The sequence below is a fragment of the Halichoerus grypus genome, chromosome 9, assembly GCF_964656455.1.
Source record: "Halichoerus grypus chromosome 9, mHalGry1.hap1.1, whole genome shotgun sequence".
NCBI lineage: Eukaryota > Metazoa > Chordata > Mammalia > Carnivora > Phocidae > Halichoerus > Halichoerus grypus.
The window spans coordinates 97048540-97066583 of NC_135720.1; the positions used below are offsets into that span (position 1 = coordinate 97048540).

Here is an 18044-nt window from a genome sequence, read left to right on the forward strand (position 1 = left end):
CCTCAGTCCTTTGCCATGTGGGCCTCTCCAAAGAGCAGCTCACAACATGGCGCCTTGCTTCAAGATGTGGGGACCATGAAAGCCATGAGAGAGGCTTCTACCAAGGTGGAAGTCACATCTTTTTGCTTTTGTAAACTAATCCCAGAAGTGACCTCCTCTCACACTGCTGTATTCCATTGCTTAGAAGCAAGTCATTGAAGGAGAGGTGTTACCCCAGGCTCTGAATACCAGGAGGTGGGAGTCTTCAGGGACCATTTTAGGGCCTGCCTGCTATACCCATCTATATCCAGTCACTTTCTCAACATCTCCATTTGGATGCCCTGTAGACACTTCAGACTCATTATATCCCAAACTGAGCTTTTATCCAACATTTTCCCTCTCTTGCCCCAAACCTGTTTTTCCTTCAGTGTTCCCTATCTTATGAATGACACTACCATCCCTTCAAAACCTGCACATCCTCCTGACCTCCCTCTGTATGCCCAGCATTGGCCACCTAGACCCATAGATTCCAACTACTGTATATTTATCTGATCCACCTACTTCTCTGGATTCTCCCTGCTAACCTCCCATTCAACCCATTATCATTTACCACCTCTACCACTAGAATAATCTCCTCTGTAGGGTTCCTGGCTTCGATTCTACCCCTCTCCATTCCAGTATGAAGGGATTACTTTAAACACATGAATCTAGTTGTCTAAAATCATTTGCACCAAACACTGTGTCCCTGCTGCCCTATCTCATCACCTTGTCCCACCTGACTTCAGTGTGCTGTGGTGTATAGTTCTATGCCCACTACCAGCAGCCCCCCCCCCAAAAAAAGCACATGGGAGACTCTCAATCAGGGCACTCTCCACATGGGCCAATAGAAGGCCCCCAGCAGGACTGAGCCCCAGTTGCACGCCTGGGTATCAGCTCAGTAACATACACTTTAATGGGTTTTCCATGTCTCTCTTCCCATTTTCCCTGCTCCTTGCCCTGGCTTCCTGGAATCACCTCCCAAATAAACTGCCTGCACCCGGGTCCTTGCCTCAGGCTCTGCTTTCAGAGGAACCCAAACTATAGCATTTTGTAATATCGTCCTATCAATTTTAGGATCAAGCCTCCAATTATTAATGTGACCTACAACTTGCTGCATCACTTGGCCGCTCCCTGTTTTCTTCAGTCTGATCTCCTGTCACTACCCCCCTGCCGACGTCATTCCCGCCACTCTGGCCTTTCAGCTTCTTGAACTCACCAAATCCCTTTCTGCCCCTAGTCTTCACATTGATATTCCCTGCCTCCTACCTCCAGGGGCTAAATTCTACTGATCCTTCAGGTCTTAATTGAACTATCACCTCATTCCAGAAGTGCTTCCTGATACCCCAGACTAAATTAGGTCACTGTGGGGTCTGCTCTCACCGTGTCCTGTGCCTTTCCTTCCCAGCACTCAGCACAGAAAGTGATGATGAATTGCCTGCCTTCCTGCTGCGATGTCAGGTCCACAAGGGATGCCCCTCTCACCGTTGTATCCCTAGTGCCTGACAAAGCCCCTGCCACACACAGGAGGGGCTAAAGAATATTTGGGGCATGAACTCCACCAGCAGACAGTGTGACATTGGCGACAGAGTGTGAGAGTGAGGTAGAGAGATGGAAGCTGGCCTCTTATTAGCCAGCAGGGAGACCTTGGGGGAAATCACATGACTTCTCTGTGTCTTCATTTCCTCCCTTGTCCCATCTATTAACCCAGGGCCACTGGAAGAGCCCAGTGAGACCATGTGATTGCAGTGTGATGTAAGATAGAATCTTGAAACTTGGTCTCTGGTTAGCCCATAGGGTTGTCTTTCTCTCCCCTCAGGCTGTAGGCCAGGGTTGGCAAACTTCTTCCGTACAGAGCCACACAGTAAATATTTCAGGCTGTGCAGGCCACATGGTCCTGCCCCAACGCGGTTCTGCGATTGTGTAAAGGCAGCTATAGGCCATGTATAAATGAATGAGTGTGGTTGTATTCCAATAAAACTCTTTACAGAAACTGAAATTTGAGTTTCATAAAATTATTACACGTCATGAGATCTCACGCTTCTTTTGATGTGTTTTCCCCAACTATTTAAAAATACAACCGTCGTTCTTAGCTTATGGGCTGCGCAGAAAGAGATGGTGGGGTAGAGTTGGCCCGTGGGCCATAGTTTGCCAGCCCCTGCACCAGAGGGTCTAGAACTGTGTTGTCCAACAGGGTGGCAAGTAACCATAGGGCATTTAAATGTGAATTTTCTTAAAAATTGAGTTCCTATGTTATGCTAGCCATATTCCAAGTATTCACTACCCAGATTTGTGTAGTCTCATGGCTACCATACTGGACAGCACGGAGCATTCCCATCAATACAGAAAATTCTGTTGGAGAGCTCTAGTCTAGATCAAATAAGCCTGAGGGATTAGCCTGCAGGACAAGGTTAGCCAATTAGAGATGGAGCAAGACAGCTGGAGAGGTCTCCTTGCACTGCCTTGCACCGTCTCTGCTGGGAAATTTTGTGATGTAGGATTGATCGCACTGCCAGATTTTAAAATGAATGTTTTGGATAGTATAATATTTGGTAGAAATTGAAACCAGCTTTCAGCACTATTCATTAGATTCAGAATGAAAACATATTTTTTTGTTTGTTTTGGGTTTGGGGTTTTTGGGTTTTTTAGTGTTTTGGGTTTTTTGTTTTTCCACCTCCCCCCCCCACAACCCGCCCAGAATGAGAACATTTTTAAACAAGAAAGTTTAGCCTGTTACTGGGAATAAGCATGCTATTTGTTTCTTTGTTCTCTTTTAGAATGAAAAGAAAGTTTTATTCCTGGGAGGAATGCATGAACCTTCGGGAGGTTAAGGTATTTATTAATACACCAGGGAAAAATTTATGTATGGTTGATTGAAATAGCTTTATACTTGCTTAGATTTATGGTTGATAGAGTTAGTCATTCTGTTTGAATTGTTCCACTGATGCTAACAAAAGGGGGCAAATGACAACATTATACAGCTAAGAGCTCAAAGTAGAAGATTGCTATTATATTAGTAAATATACTTTTTTAAACTTTGGTATAGTACTATTAACTAAACCACAGATTTATTCCGATTTCACACGTTTCCCACTAATGTCCTTTCCCTTCCCAAGTGTGATGAAATATACATAGATGAAATTTATCATATTACGAATTTGTAAGAGCACCGTTCAGTGGTATTAAGTGGTATTGTTGTATGGTCAGAACCTCCATCCACCTCCAGAACTCTTCATCTTGCACACTTGACACTCTGAACCCGTTAAACAACAACCCCCGTGACCCCTCTGCCCCCAGCCCTTGGCAAACACCCTTTTAATTTCTGTCTCTGTGAATTTGACTACTCCAGGTGCCTCAGATAAGTGGAATCATGCAGTATTTCTTTTTTGTGCCTGGCTTATTTCACTTGGCATCGTGTCTTCAAGGTTCATATCATAGCCTGCGTCAGAGTTTCCTTCTTTTTAAGGCGAAATCCTATTCGGTTTTAGGTAGATGCCACATTTTGTTGATCCATTCACCCGTTGACGGACACTTGGGCTGCTCCCACCTTTTGGCTCTTGTGAACCTTCCCATTTCTTTAAGCTCTTCCTTTCCACTGGCTCCTTCTCTTCCATCTCTAAATAAATATATGTACCCTCCATCCTCCCTGATCAGCTGAGCAGGGAACCTGACGTGGGGCTCGATCCCAGGACCCTGGGATCATGACCTGAGCCGAAGGCAGACGCTTAACCGATTGAGTCACCCAGGCGCCCCTCCAGTTCGTTTTCTCAGGCATTTTCTTGCCTGCGGTGTTGGGTACTGTCCTCTCCCAGGGCTGTGTGACTCTGCTTTGGCCTCGCTGTCCTACCTCTTTCTTGCCTTTCTTCAAGTGCTCTGTATTTCACCCTTTAAATAGCGATGATTTCTCACATTCCGTCCTTAGCGATTTTCTCCTTTGCTCTGAATCTCCTCCCAAGTAATTTCATTTACTTCCCTCACTTCAGTGGTCTCATCAAATCTTTTATCCTTTGTAAGCACTAGACCAGGGGTTGATGAACGGCCATGTCCTGTTTAAATGCAATTTTGTTGGAACACTCGCCCACTTGATTACATATTTTCTATTGGCAGATTTCACATTTTGATGGCAAAGTTGAGTAGTTAGGGCAGGGACCGTATGACCTAGAAAGCCTAAAATATTTATTCTCTGTCCCTTTAAGAAAAGTTTGCTGATGCCTACTTCAGGCCCACATATCCAACTGCTTCGTGGATATCAGCGCCTGAATTTTCTAGAATGTCTGCCTCCCCCAGTGCTCCTATTTTCTCCCTCTTCTGTTAATGATCATTTACCCATTCACCCAGAAACTGCAGCTCACTGCAGGTGGTCTGTGTGACGTCTCTTCCTCCACATCTCATCCACCCCATGTGCTGTCCCCAGAACGATCTCGGGGACATTCAGCCGATCACACACTACCTACCATTTCCTGATACACTACTATAAGCCAGACAGCATCTGCGTTGTCTTATTTCATCCTCACAACTACCTCATGAGGAAAGTGCTAGTACCTTGGGTTTGCTGCTGAGAACAGGGTTCTCAGAGACTCAGTCACTTGCTAGAGGTAAATGCAACTCTAAGCCACAAAGCTTGGTTTCAGACCCACGTTTGTCAGGCTTTAATGGCATATGCACCTGGCATCCAACCAGTGTATTCCCTTGCCCACTTCCCCTGTCAGAGTCTTCTGGATGAGTTTCCTTCAGAACCAGACTGGGGCAGTTCTCATCCCTCAGGCATAGACCACACCATTCCACTCCCACACCCATACCTAAGAAGGGCTTCTCTCCTGACACACCCTTTCCCTCCCACTGACTTGTCTAGATGCTATTCTTCCTTCAAGTCACACTGTGGATGGTACACTCATTGACCATTGGGGTTTGCTGATTACTCCTTCTTGAGACATTTCTAAGGTTCCTTGTCTCTGTCATTCTCTTGACCCTAATAAAATCTCCCTCATTCTGTTCTGTGGATTTTGTATTCGTGCCCTCTCTTCTTAATTAGGCCATTTGCTTCTTACAGGCAAGGACTGTGTCTCATGCCCCTGGGTACCCTTGAGGAGCAGTATGTTGTAGTTTTGTTAAATTGTTAAGAACCTTCATCCAAATGGGGATAAACAGTCTCCATTTGGACTGCTGACCTGGTTTTAATTTGCTATTTGTGCTTCTCGGCTCTAAGTGTCCTGCCTCTTCCTCTCCTTGTAAACCTTTCGTGAGCCTAAATAAGATGCCTTCTCTCTGTAAAATGAGTCACATGAAATCTCCCACACAAAATTCATCCCTTTTATATTAAACTAATATAGATTTTACTTGTCCATGAGGCTCACTCAGGAACAAGAACTGTGAGCCCTTAGACTTGAACCAGTAATTCATGCACAAAACAAATGTCAGGCCAAGCGTGGAAGGTACTCTGTTCCTTGCCTAGGATGTTCCTCTTGTTTTCTTTTCTTTTTTTTTTTTTTTAAGATTGTATTTATTTGTGAGAGAGAGAATGAGAGACAGAGAGCATGAGAGGGAGGAGCAGACTCCCTGCTGAGCAGGGAGCCCGATGTGGGACTCGATCCCGGGACTCCAGGATCATGACCTGAGCCGAAGGCAGTTGCTTAACCAACTGAGCCACCCAGGCGCCCATAGGATGTTCCTCTTGAAAAGCTTAAAAAACCTACTTCATTTTTCCTCTGACTGAATTTGCCGCGTTCATCCTGCAGCTCATCCACTGGACATGTCAGCCATTGCTGTGATGCATTTTAAGCGAATAGAAAAGAAGGCTGCAGAGGTGAAAACTTACGAGTTAAGCAATGTTTGTGTTTGTTACTCATGGAGAACCTGGAAACCAACCTAACTAAAACAACTAATCAGCCTGGTTGGGTCATTCTAGAAGGATCCAGCCTTAGGTTGAGGATTTCCTGCCAGAGAGGCTCCTTGGCAGGAGTTTTTCTTTCAGGAAAGAGGCTCCAGAAGAGTTTTATTTTGTTCTCATTCACTGGCCATATTTCCTCCCTCTTCCCAGCCACTTGAAGTAACTCGATCATATTACAGCATTCCCAAGCTCTGATTCCGTGGAGGCTTTATTACTGGGTGTCCTAGATTTGGATATTCGTGTTCACCTTTTTGTCTTCTGCCACCGTGTTTAGTTTATAAAAGGAGTGTTCTTTTTAAGGAAATTCAAAGATAAGAAGGGCTTGACAATGTATTATTATCAGAGTCACTTCTCTGTGAGGAAAAGGCTTTTGGAATTAAAGGGCTCATCCCACTGGCCGGTGGCCCTTTGAGGCTCCCTTGCAGGAGACTGTTAATAAAATTCTGACCATCTGGTGAGCAAAGCCACAGTCTCTCTGGCTGTCGTATATGAACAGGATCGCTGCTTACGAATACAAAAGTGTACTCGCTCACCGTGAACAGAACTAATGATGCAAACAGAAAAAAGTTGACATGTGGCTCTGCTCACGGGGTTGTGGCAGGAACGGGAAAACTGCACGTGTGCAAGGATGAGGAATCAGGTCACGCCCCATTTTCTGAGCCACTCTGTTGTTTCTCATCACCCGCCTGACTTTTTTGCCTTTGCTGTTCTTGGAAGCAGAGCTCTTTCTCCCATCTCACCTTGGGTTGGGGGTGGGGGGGGGGGGCAGGAGGGCTTTGCAGTGAGATTTCTCCTCTTCATCCTTTCTCCTTTAAAACTCACATCAGTGGGGAGTCTGGGGGGGGATGGGGATTAAAGAGAGCACTTGTTGGGTGGAGCACTGGGTGTTGTATGTGAGTGATGAATCACTAAATACCTCTCCTGAAACCCAATACTACACCATATGTTAACTAACTTGAATTAAATAAAATATTAAAAAAAATAAAACTCCCATCGTAAGGACTGGTGTGGGCCTCGTGGACACACATGAGTCCGATGGAAATTGAGAGCCTCGGGCTATCAGCCTCTGTCTATGTGAACAACTTCCTGTTCACAGGGTCTACAGACTGTTAGCTGGTCATCTCGGCCCAGAGCAGCTACCTTTTCCAATACTAGAACAATCAAACTTCAGCTCCCCATTGGTTCCCTTCTGGCCGTTTTCATGGATTGAATCCCATCATCTGGAAGGAGTGCACCTAAAATAGCCCTGGCCCATTGGCTGGTGCAGCCAGCAGCCAGAAATACCGTAATGGTCAAGTACTTACTTGCTAGTCAGCTAATCGAAATGGTTTTTCTACGTTAAAGTGATTATTGACTTCAGCGAAATACCATGTATTGTCAATAAAATAGGGATTGTGGCACTTCTGTGGTTCTAGAATTAGATGTTTCTTCCGAAGTATATGTGCAGTTGCTTTTCTTTTCCAACAACAGATTTTCTCTCATTTTTTTCTGTTTCTCCCCCTTGCCTTTCAGTCTTTAAAGAAGCTCAACCATGCCAATGTGGTAAAATTAAAAGAAGTTATCAGGGAAAATGATCATCTTTATTTTATCTTCGAGTACATGAAGGAAAATCTTTACCAGCTCATTAAAGAAAGGTACAGTTTGATCATCGCGACCTTAGAAGTAAATATCGCAAAGAGGATGTGTTTTCTTTTTTTGCTTTTGTCTATCGCAGTTAACGCTGCTTAGGCTTCCCTTTTGAAAGCTGCCCAGTAGATGAGGGGCCCAGGCCACATTCCTACTCTGGAGGCCTCACGAGGCCTTCATAGAAGCCACGTTCAGTGTAGCCGTTTTCCGGTTTTAATGGGTTATTCACCCAGAGAAGCTCAGAGATTGAACAGATACTCCGCAGCTCTCCATTCCCACAAGGACATATGGGCAGAGCAATTACAGGTCAAGGTGTAACGGCTTTGTTCTTTCTGAGACCTCCATTGAGAACTTGGAGGTTTCTTGCCCTCGCTTTCTTGTAGAGTGCTCAGGGGCTTGTGTGCTGGGAAGAGGAAACTAATAACAAACTTACCTGCTATGGTAATTTTGAACTTTGAAAGTGAACCACGTGGAAGTTCTAGGACATATTTTCTCAGCGGCAAGTGAGCGCTTCATTCCCAGCTTCTCTCTGAGTGAATTCGGTCAACAAATAGGGTCTTCATTGTCACTAACAACAGAGAAGCTGTATGGTTTGCCCTTCCGGGGGGAATACAGCACTATCCCCTACTATCCACTACATTTCATAAGGACTTCATCTGGAAGACCTCAGATTTTCCCCATTACAATTTTTTTAAGTTTTATATTCTGGAGAGAGAAGATCTTTATAGGATAGATCGGGGGGTGTGCGGGGGGGTGGTTACTATAAAATGTTTAATCTTTTCTTCTTTGTAACATAACTGAACATACCAATTGCCAATATACCAATACACCAGTGTTTACAAGGTAGCTGTCTTGTACGGACAAATAGTTGTTTTTCTTTGGTCTTTATTATCAAAGGATCTGGTCACATTAGTGTGTGAGCAAATGTTTTCTTACATTCTTACTGTATAACCAAAAGAACAGGAACAGAGTATTTGTTTTCATGTGTAAATCTAGATTTATAACCTTTGTCCTCCTCTGTCCCATCCAGAAATAAGTTGTTTCCTGAATCTGCTATAAGGAATATAATGTACCAGATATTACAAGGACTTGCATTTATTCACAAACACGGTAGGTGGTTTGGAGTCTTGTGCTTGTAACAGCAGTGAAATGTCATCAGGTAGAAGGTACAGGAAGCATCCGGGTCTTTGGTGACTGCCTCCCAGAAGAGGTTGGCAGCTTGGGAGGCTGACAGTGGGGTTTGGGATATGTTCTCTTTTGTCACTTGATTTCTGAATTTTTCTCATTATTTATCACGTCCGTGTGTTCTTATTCTTTAGGCTTTAACATTAAGCTCGTTGGTTATAGGTCTAAAAGTTATTCCTGCCCATTACCTGGTGTATTAATAAGATGCCTAAGATTAGAATTCAGAGACGTTTCACATATTATGTTTAATCTACTACTACTGCTTCACTGTGGCTTCTCATTTTCCTGATGTATTATATTTCAGTCCAAAAGCATTCAAAAATGGCCTAACAAAATTTATTCACACAGGAAAATAAAATCAATTAAAAATTAACAAAGAAAGAAAAAGACAAAGACAAAACAAGATATGGATATAGCTAGAGGGGGAAGTTAATCTGCAAAAGGCATGTCCGCAAGTTCTACTTAAGTAAAAGAAATAGGCTACAGATTTTTTTCTGAACTTGCTTTCTGACAATGCAAAATGTGAAACATGACCAACTGCATCCAACATAGTTCCCCCACCCCAGTAAAAACAGTCCAGTTGCCCAAGAGAAGCAGAACTATTCTTGGAACTAAGACCAAAGAGGTTTCTCTTATGGATCCTTCTAGAGGGGACAGTATGTAACGTGACTTCACGGTAAACAGTAACAGATTGCATAGGGCAGTTTCATGTCATATCCCTCATTTTAGGCCAGTTATATCACTTGATCAGAGAAAACAGTCCTACTGGGGCCCAGTATGATTCACCATAGGGATGGTCTCAGTAGTCCAAGGAGAGATTTAGAATATCTAGAGGAATGGATGGCCACATACCCTTCGGGAAATCCTCCAGTACTGTTGTCCTTAGCTGAGTTTTGAAAGGTGTTGAGTAGCAATGACCGAGGCTGTATTTTCCAGCAAACACCTGGGACGTTACGAAGTCTCTGCTACTAACTAGACGCAGACCCACCTTCTTGTGAACCTAGAGCCATGGGATGGACGTGTCCACCAGTGGAGCCAAGAGTCCCGTAGGGGGTCATTTGAAGTCACTTTAACTGTAAAGACAGATGGACGAAGCAGTTGATCTTGCACAGGCAGAAAGCCATTCACCCCCCAGCCTAAAGATGTTGCCGTTGCAAATATTGCACCAACAGATGAGTTTCATTACCCAATAAGGAACCTGGGCGGAAGCCCTTTGATAATACGGTCGGCACAGATTTGACACAAATCGGCAGTGAGTAGAAAAGACACCGCGGCTCAGCCAGTGGCACGGTTCATCCTGGGATCTTTCCAGTCTGCTCTTTAACCTCTGGGTAGCCCTTCAGTTAGAGGCTAAATGAAGCACAGATAGACAGAGGCTATCTGTGCAAATCCATGTCGGCCTCAGGCACATGCTGAATAATCAGTGAATAATGTGCAAGACTGAGTCCACTTGTGAACCAATTCCAGTAAAAAGTTTTCAGTAAAAAGTCAGCCCAATTCTGTTGGCATCGATAGAGCCTTCAGTCACCAGGATTCACAAGGGATGGAATTTGCAAAACATGAAAAACTGGTATGGTGTCTTAGGGACAAATAGGGGGAGAAGGGTAACTTACTAGATTTAAGAGCATAGCAAAAGGAAGTGATGAGAAATCAAAGAGATTCTCAAAAGAGAAAGATCGACCAGAATGTTTTCACACAGGGACAGTCACATAATGTCTCAGTTACTCGGGCTGTATGCTCAGTCCTGGAAACTGAGTAGCGGACCTAAAAGAAAGTGAATATTCATTGGCTTTCTCTTCTTTTCCTTTGGTTGCATTTCATGAGACTCAGGTATCTGTTGCCAGAAAGGACTTGTAGTCTTTTTACCTGGGTCTCTACCTAATCCCATCAAATGGACACGCACACTCACCCACGTGCCTCATGCAGGTGCATATGCATCTACACATACACAAGCCTACATACCTGCATGTACGCTGCTCCCCCAACACCTGCACACACCCACACCCACAAATGCACCTGTATGTGCACACACACGGTGCATATTTGTATCCAGTAATGTAGCATCCAGATACCGTTGTGACACCACAGCTCTTGGAAACTCTGCACTGGCAGTTTCCCTCACACCCCTGGGACGCTCAGATCCAAGGGAAGACGGTGCAAGGGAAGGCTCAGGTCATGGAGTAAGTCAGACCGCCTCTGTTTTTACAACCCCAGTGCCGTTGCTATTACCAAAGATTCTTGTGGATGCTTTTCCCCAGCTGTTAAGGTGCCCAGTTCTAGTTTGAGCTTCATAACATTTCATCTGTCACCCGACTTACTTCCTTGCCACTTTCTCAGTGAGCAAGGACAGATCGTATCTGTTCCTTCCAAAGAAGAAGAAACTGACGTTCAGAGAGGTTGAAAGACCTGCCAAAGCCCCCACTGCAGCAAAGTAGGGTGGAGATTAGCTCGGGGGTCTGTGCCTATTTGCCATGCTTTACTAGAAAAACCTGTGTTTTTTCAAAGAGAACCAGAGAATCAGAGGTGAACCAAATAGTGGTAATAATTGTAGGTGGGAGGGATATTAATTTTACAGGCCCCATCTCATTTTCATTGCTAAGTGATTTTCGGAAGCTATAGCGGTTGGTTTTTATATGGTAATTGACTTGCCTTTGTTGAAGTGCACATGTAACTCCATACTATCCCTTTCCTCCGTAATAGAAAAAAAAAAAAATCATCTCAAGCACTTCACAGATTTGTCTTGTTAGCTTGTTCTCACTGTGAGAAGGTACATTCTGCCCCCGGGGAGTAGACTCCTTGGAGAGGGGAGAACAGCACTACAGGTAGTTGCTATGGTCATAGTTCATGTCACTGAGTACTTTCCCCGCTCAGGGAATGAAAACGTGACTCCACCTGGTGCTGATTGAGCAATGCCAAAGCATATGTACTTTGCTGGAATTAAATAATTAATGCAAACCGTGTTTCATCCTTGACCTGCCCTTAGAAATGTCCAGCTCACACTTACTCACTGTTACCCAATCAGAAATGCCTTAGGTGGCTTGGAGGACAATGTTTTGCCCCAAGAAGTGGTTCTCTGCTTCTGTGTTTCACCACTGTCTTGCAGTGCATGACCTTGAGTCAGCCCTTGGCCTTTCTATGCATTGCTGTCCTGGTGGTCTTCTTGATCATAAAAACACTGCAGGTTTAAATTCAGTAATATCTGTGGAACTAACAACTTCCATAGCAGGAAGGTGTGCTACGTAAATTCCTCGTGTTTCGGTATTCCCTGGTTATTTCCATATATTCATATCAGGTTCATCATTAACAGAATGTGGCAGAGGGGAGAAAGCCTTCTTTGTGGCTTGATGTTTCCCTCGCCCAAGGGTTATTAATGAAAAGTAAGCACCGCACACTTTCTGCCAGGATGAAAGAGAAAATCCCTCTGTTATTTGACTGGCATGGGGTACCCTGAAATTTAATTGAAGGTCTGTTCCGGTCTTCTGGAAGCCAAACAGTTTGAACAGAAAGATTCTTATCTTGACAGCACTTTGCTGTTGCGTGATGTCTGAATGACCCGTCTGTATAGGTTCCCATTGTGAATCAGAAGCCGAGAGGAAGAAGTGGGCTCGTTGTTACAAGCTCAGCACACACATCAGCAGAACACGTACCTAGCTAAGAACTGGATCAAAGCTTAGTACCACCCCTCACAGGTGAAGCGCATGACTAGCTTCATTGTCTTAATTCTTACATGCAAAAAATGGAGCTGTGTATGCCTGCCGCCCCCTTACTGGGAGTATAAGAGGATTCATACTACTACTAATGACAAGGTCTCGCAAGGGGCCAGGGTGCCAAGCAGGGCTCTAAAACCTTTACAAAATTAACACATTGCATCCTGCAAAACAAGCCCTCAAGGTTTTCTTCCCATTTTCCACGTTAGGAAAGTGAGGCACAGAGAGGTTAAGTGATTTTCCAGACAGGGAACAGAATTGAGATTTGAAATTGGGCCACCTGATTGGTCTGCACACCTAACCACTATGCTGCATTGCCTCTCGTGTGGAAGTTATAATATTTTGTTAAAATAGAGATGAAAAATACATGTACACGACGTGAGGGTCTTATAGTTTTAATTACCAAGGAATAGAACTCATGGGTGTAAGACTATAGTAGCTAATGTGGTAATGAAAAGAACAGAGGGCTAGATCTTCTACAGACATATTCATGAATTCTTCCTAGTTATAAAGGCTTATACTCAAATACAGTATAACAAACAGCATATGTCACCTGACAAATACAGTTTTCATTAGTCATTTGTAAGGGTCTGTTTGCAATTAAGTTTTTTCCTAGCCATTGTTCCTGATTGTTTTGGGCCTGAAATATGATCTATAGAATGTGAAGCTGCTTACACAGACACATGGGGGACCAGAATCCTCATTCTCCTCATTTTATGAGTGCATCTGTTCTGGCAGGATTAAAGAGGAACTAGCAGTGAGGGAAAGGATAGAGCTTGACTAATGTGAGGAGGTGGTCAGTGCTCATGGGAGCATAACCTATGGTGGAAGCAAGGTGCGAAGTCCGGGGTGTAAGAGTGATTCTTGTATCATAGTATAAGTCAGTGTGATGGGATGAACTGAGCAAGGATAAGGTGCAAGTTTGTCGAGGTGGGTGTTATAGATGGTGGCAGAGGGAGCTCGCCATGGCTTGGACGCTGGAAGACAAATGACTCACGATAAGGGAAAGGCCACATGAGTTTGGAAATAATTATTTAGCCCAAGTAGAGGAGAAAAGGTGTCTAAGAGGAGAAACAGCATCAATGTGTGCTTGAGAGGACTAGAACCACAAATCAAGATTTAACTATGCGGATTGAGAGGGACAGAGTCAAGCCCAAAAGTACAATGGCTCTAGCACATTTCTGGTAGAATTGTGAATAATTAACCACCCCCCACCATCACCAACCAATGACTCACTTTTCCCATCTGTTCAGTTGGAAAATGGTGTTTGCCATTTCTTTTTTTCACTGGTGTGTTTTTAATGTCCTGAGTTTTTCGGAAGAGAGCCCATGGTCCCACAATTCATGGCTTTTCAGGGTCACAGGAGTTTTCCTGCATGCACTGACAAAAGGTCACTCTCTGGTAACTGCTTCTGTCTTTGCACATTCATAAGCCAATTCCAAGATGGGCGCGTACAACCAGGCCTTCTGGGAGCTGGAGGGTGCTCTGAAGAACGGAGGGTCCAAACATGATGACTCAGTTATACTGAGTCTTAGAAACCACCCACTCTGGTGTGCATTGATCATCTTTATTTAATTCATCTGATAATAAGCCATCCAAACTTGTCCACATCAGAAAAGTCTTTTATTTTTTTATTTTTTTTAAAGATTTTATTTATTTATTTGAGAGAGAGAGAGAGCACAAGCAGGGGGAGTGGCAGGCAGAGGGAGAAGCAGGCTCCCTGCTGAGCAAGGAGCCCGATGGAGGACTCGATCCCAGGACCCTGGGATCATGACCTGAGCCGAAGGCAGACACTTAACCGACTGAGCCACCCAGGCGCCCCAGAAAATTCTTTTGTTTTAAAGGCCATCCTTGACTAATATTGAATTACCCTTTGAATTTGCTGACAGCCTCAAGTTTGGTTCTTACTATAATTTAGGTTTAATTTATTATTAATTTGGTTAGGATACTTAAGGAAGTGGTGAGAAGAAGACCATAGGGTATATATTGGTATGATGGCAGACTAAAGAATGAAGCAATGGAATATAGACATATATTTTTTTTTTCTTTCCATATACATTTTCATACAAACGAGATACAAAGGCATACGCACACACACATTCATATGATGTACCAATAGCAAACTCTCTGTACCTGCCTCTGGTCTAACCCAGGCAGGACTCCTTTGATCTTCTCAATGCCTTGGATTATGGAAAACAGAAGCAGCCTTTGGTGGGAAGGAAGTACTTCCTCTTCTCACTTGGGGCCCCCTTGAATATGTATGATCCCTTCTGTACCTTCAGCCCCTTCTTTTTTTAAAATTATTTTTTTATTTTTATTTTTTTTAAGATGTGTTTATTTATCTTAAAGAGAGCGCGAGTGGGAGGGGCACAGGGAGAGGGAGAGTCTTGAGCAGACTCCACACTCAGCACAGAGCCCAACACAGGCCGCGATCTCACAACCCTGAGATCCCAATCTGAGCCGAAACCAAGAGTCGGACACCCAACAGACTGCGGCTTCGGCCCCTTCTATGTGCTCTGTAATTATATTTATTTTGTGCATCTTAGCCAGCCATTCGCCTGCAGACCCATCATTATGCCATAAAACTATCCATTTGGAGTGTGACCTAGTACCAAGCTCTGGCGGTGAACAGAGGGGAGTGTCTTTTCTTTTAAAACACTGTTGCTTTCCATGATACATGACATCCACTGCATGTTCAGGTACAGCCACATCACAGTCACCTGCCCGTTCCTCTAGAGCAGAGAGGGTTTGGGGGATTTAGTCCTGCTGGAACTCCCCCCGTGCTGAGGACTTCCTGCCCTGAGCCCTCAGTGTCTCCCCCACTACTTCAGGGTCACTGCTCTTCTCACTTCTCAGTTGCTGTCTGGTGAGCCTTCCTGCCTCCTGGTCTTCTCTCTGTTGCCCCTGCCTACTTGGCCAAAGTAAATTTGTCGCCATTGAGCTCTTTCATGTTCCCTAGAAACCTATTCAAGTCCTTTGTTCAGTCAGTAAGACTATGTTATGAGACCACCATGCTCCTGCCATGGTGCTAGGCATTTAGAAAAAGTAGAATTGTGGCTTCTACCCTTAAAATGCTCCATCTAATCATGGAGAGATGGTCAATATACCTGAAAATGGCAGAGCTCTGCTCAAGTTCAGAGGGAAGAGCCTATCATGTCTACCAGGGAAAGAACTGTGTCCATTTGGGTTGCTTCTGAATCCACGGAGCCTCGCCCAGTGCCTGGCCTGGAGTGGGCCCTCAGTGAACATTTACTGATAGGGTGAATGAGGGAAGAAGGCTAGCATGATTAAAATGGCTTCCTGGAGGAGGGGAAACTCAACGTAGGTCTTGAAGGATGACAAAAATTGGGATTGACATAGATAAAAAGGAACAAGGGTGCAACATTGTTAATGGGAATAGATACAATGAACCTGTAGGAAATGAGGAATTTTACCTGACTGGAACATACCTTATATATCCTGGTGATATTAGAAAATAAGTCTATCTCTTTAGGTAGACTGAAAGGAGTTCGAGCTTTTAAATAACTTTAAAGGAGCCATGGAAGGCTGTGTGTGCATGTGTGTGTGCGTGTGTGTGTGTGTGTGTGACAGTGACAAGGGAAAGACAGTGTTTAAATTATCGGAAAGTGTGGAAATCCAGAGAAACTGATTGAAGAAGGCCTGACAGCAAGGGGCAGTGGAGGGATAGGTGAGGAGAACAAAGATTTGGGAAGGAGGAGTGAAAGGGGGTAGGAAGGATCAGATAGGAGATATTTGGGTGAGAAATAGAACATAATTCCATGACTGTTTGGGAAGGATCCAATATAACTACAAGGAACCGGGGTATCTTATCAAAGGTTTGGGTAGGAGAGATGATTTGGGAGAGGAGAAGAGTGGTTTGGGACAGGTTGATGGGGGGAGACAGTGATATCCATCTGCTACCCCATTGGAGACGCGGGTCCAGAGAAGGGTGGGAAAGGCGTGTCAGAGATGTAGATCTGAGCATCTTCAGCATAGAGGTTGTCAAGGAATAGTGTAGCTCTCCTGTAATGGCTATTCATTCCCCCCATCATGTGCTGGTTGGGATCCAACTGTCACAACATTGATAAAGACAACATATAACAACACTGTCAGCGGCATTCAGAGTTGTATTTCCAATTTCGGTATTCCATTGCGATTTAGAGTCATGCAGAATGATGTCTATATCAGTGATGCTCTCTACAAGTGGAAGGTTTTAGGTTTTCAGAGGCATTTATCACTGATCAGTGGGTGTCTGAGCGCACCTGGAAAGTTCGCGTGTTGAACATCCTGCACACCCCCCCCCCCCCCCCCCAGAGCTCTGCTGTAGCTGAGACAGGCTTCCCATTTGGTGAGTTGTCTTGCCTTCCACAATGCGTGCTGCAGGTATACCTCTACTTCCTCATTAGGTGAAGTAATAAGCATTTAACATATAAAATATTTGTTGCAACAACCAGAATCTCAGATACGAGTAGGTCATATTCTTAAATCCCCTGTTCCTTAAACAAAAATTATAATTGTGTTTTTCTTGTGATAAAGACTCTCAACTCATAAGACTTTTGTCTTTTGAAATGGTTTTAATCTCAGACTCTTTCTAGCTGCCTTGGGCAGTGTAGGCATTTTATATATATATATATATAATTTCCGCCCCTTGGGTGACAGTTTCTTTTTGCAAAGTTATCTCAGCCCATAACTGAGTTTTGATATTTTAAAGGCTGTTTTCTATCTTGGAAAAAAATTACGAAGATCAGTTTCTGAATTGTTTTACATTTTGAATTCATCAGTGGGAAATGAAAGAAGTCCTGGGCAGAGAGCCTTCAGTGTCATTCCAGGCTACTTTTCAAGTTATAGATATTTATGGAAAGAGAAGTATAGCTGCAAAGAGTAATGCAGAAGCAAATATGAACTGGAATTCCTTCTCCACGCTCTCTACAGGCTTCTTCCATCGGGACTTAAAGCCTGAGAACCTCCTCTGCATGGGCCCGGAACTTGTGAAAATTGCAGACTTCGGGTTGGCCCGAGAAATCCGATCAAGACCCCCATACACAGACTATGTATCTACCAGATGGTAAATCCTCTTTCCTTAAAATTATTTAATTGCACTTCTTTTAAAATATACCATCATACTGAGGATAACATTAATGTCACACATAAGTAACTTTTCACTAAAGGTTTAAAAGCTTGGGCTGTAAATCCTTTTAAGAGGAGGCAGTGGTGCTTTTCCATGATATAAATATTTTATATTCAGCCCTAACTGAAGACCGTTTCCTAAAAGAGTTGTGTAGAAGATTCTCCAAAGACCTGTCTAAAAAAACCAGCTAACGACTATGCTGAAACTTTCAGACCTGAAGCATTTAAGCAGTTGGCCATGACCAAGAAGTAGCCTGCAGACAAGTTTCATGTTCTCTCTTTCTCCTGTTCTCTCTTCTTTTTCCTCACTCTCGCTCTGTGTTTCTCAACAATGCTGTGCAGCAGAGTCCTGCAGAGAAATGCTCCATAGAAAATACCATGAAATAGAGAAGCACTACTTTATGACGGCGTGCCAAGCCATCCTGGGTCCACCTATCACACGGAACTAGATAGAAATTAGAAATACAGGTCTCTCCCTGAGAACTGATGATAGTATT

The 18044-nt window shown here is 43.9% G+C and overlaps 1 protein-coding gene across 2 annotated transcripts in view; it reads left to right on the plus strand.

Moving 5' to 3' along the window:
• CILK1 (ciliogenesis associated kinase 1) overlaps window positions 1-18044 on the plus strand; it is a 37196-nt gene that overhangs the window by 866 nt on the left and 18286 nt on the right. For both annotated transcript variants that reach the window (XR_013441234.1, XM_036092715.2), the window contains exons 2-5: window positions 2793-2847; window positions 7415-7536; window positions 8559-8638; window positions 17353-17485. Coding sequence is in view for 1 of the 2 variants with exons in the window: in XM_036092715.2 (XP_035948608.1) it covers window positions 2793-2847; window positions 7415-7536; window positions 8559-8638; window positions 17353-17485 (390 nt within the window). In the remaining variant the exon portion in view is untranslated. The remainder of the gene's footprint in view (window positions 1-2792; window positions 2848-7414; window positions 7537-8558; window positions 8639-17352; window positions 17486-18044) is intronic.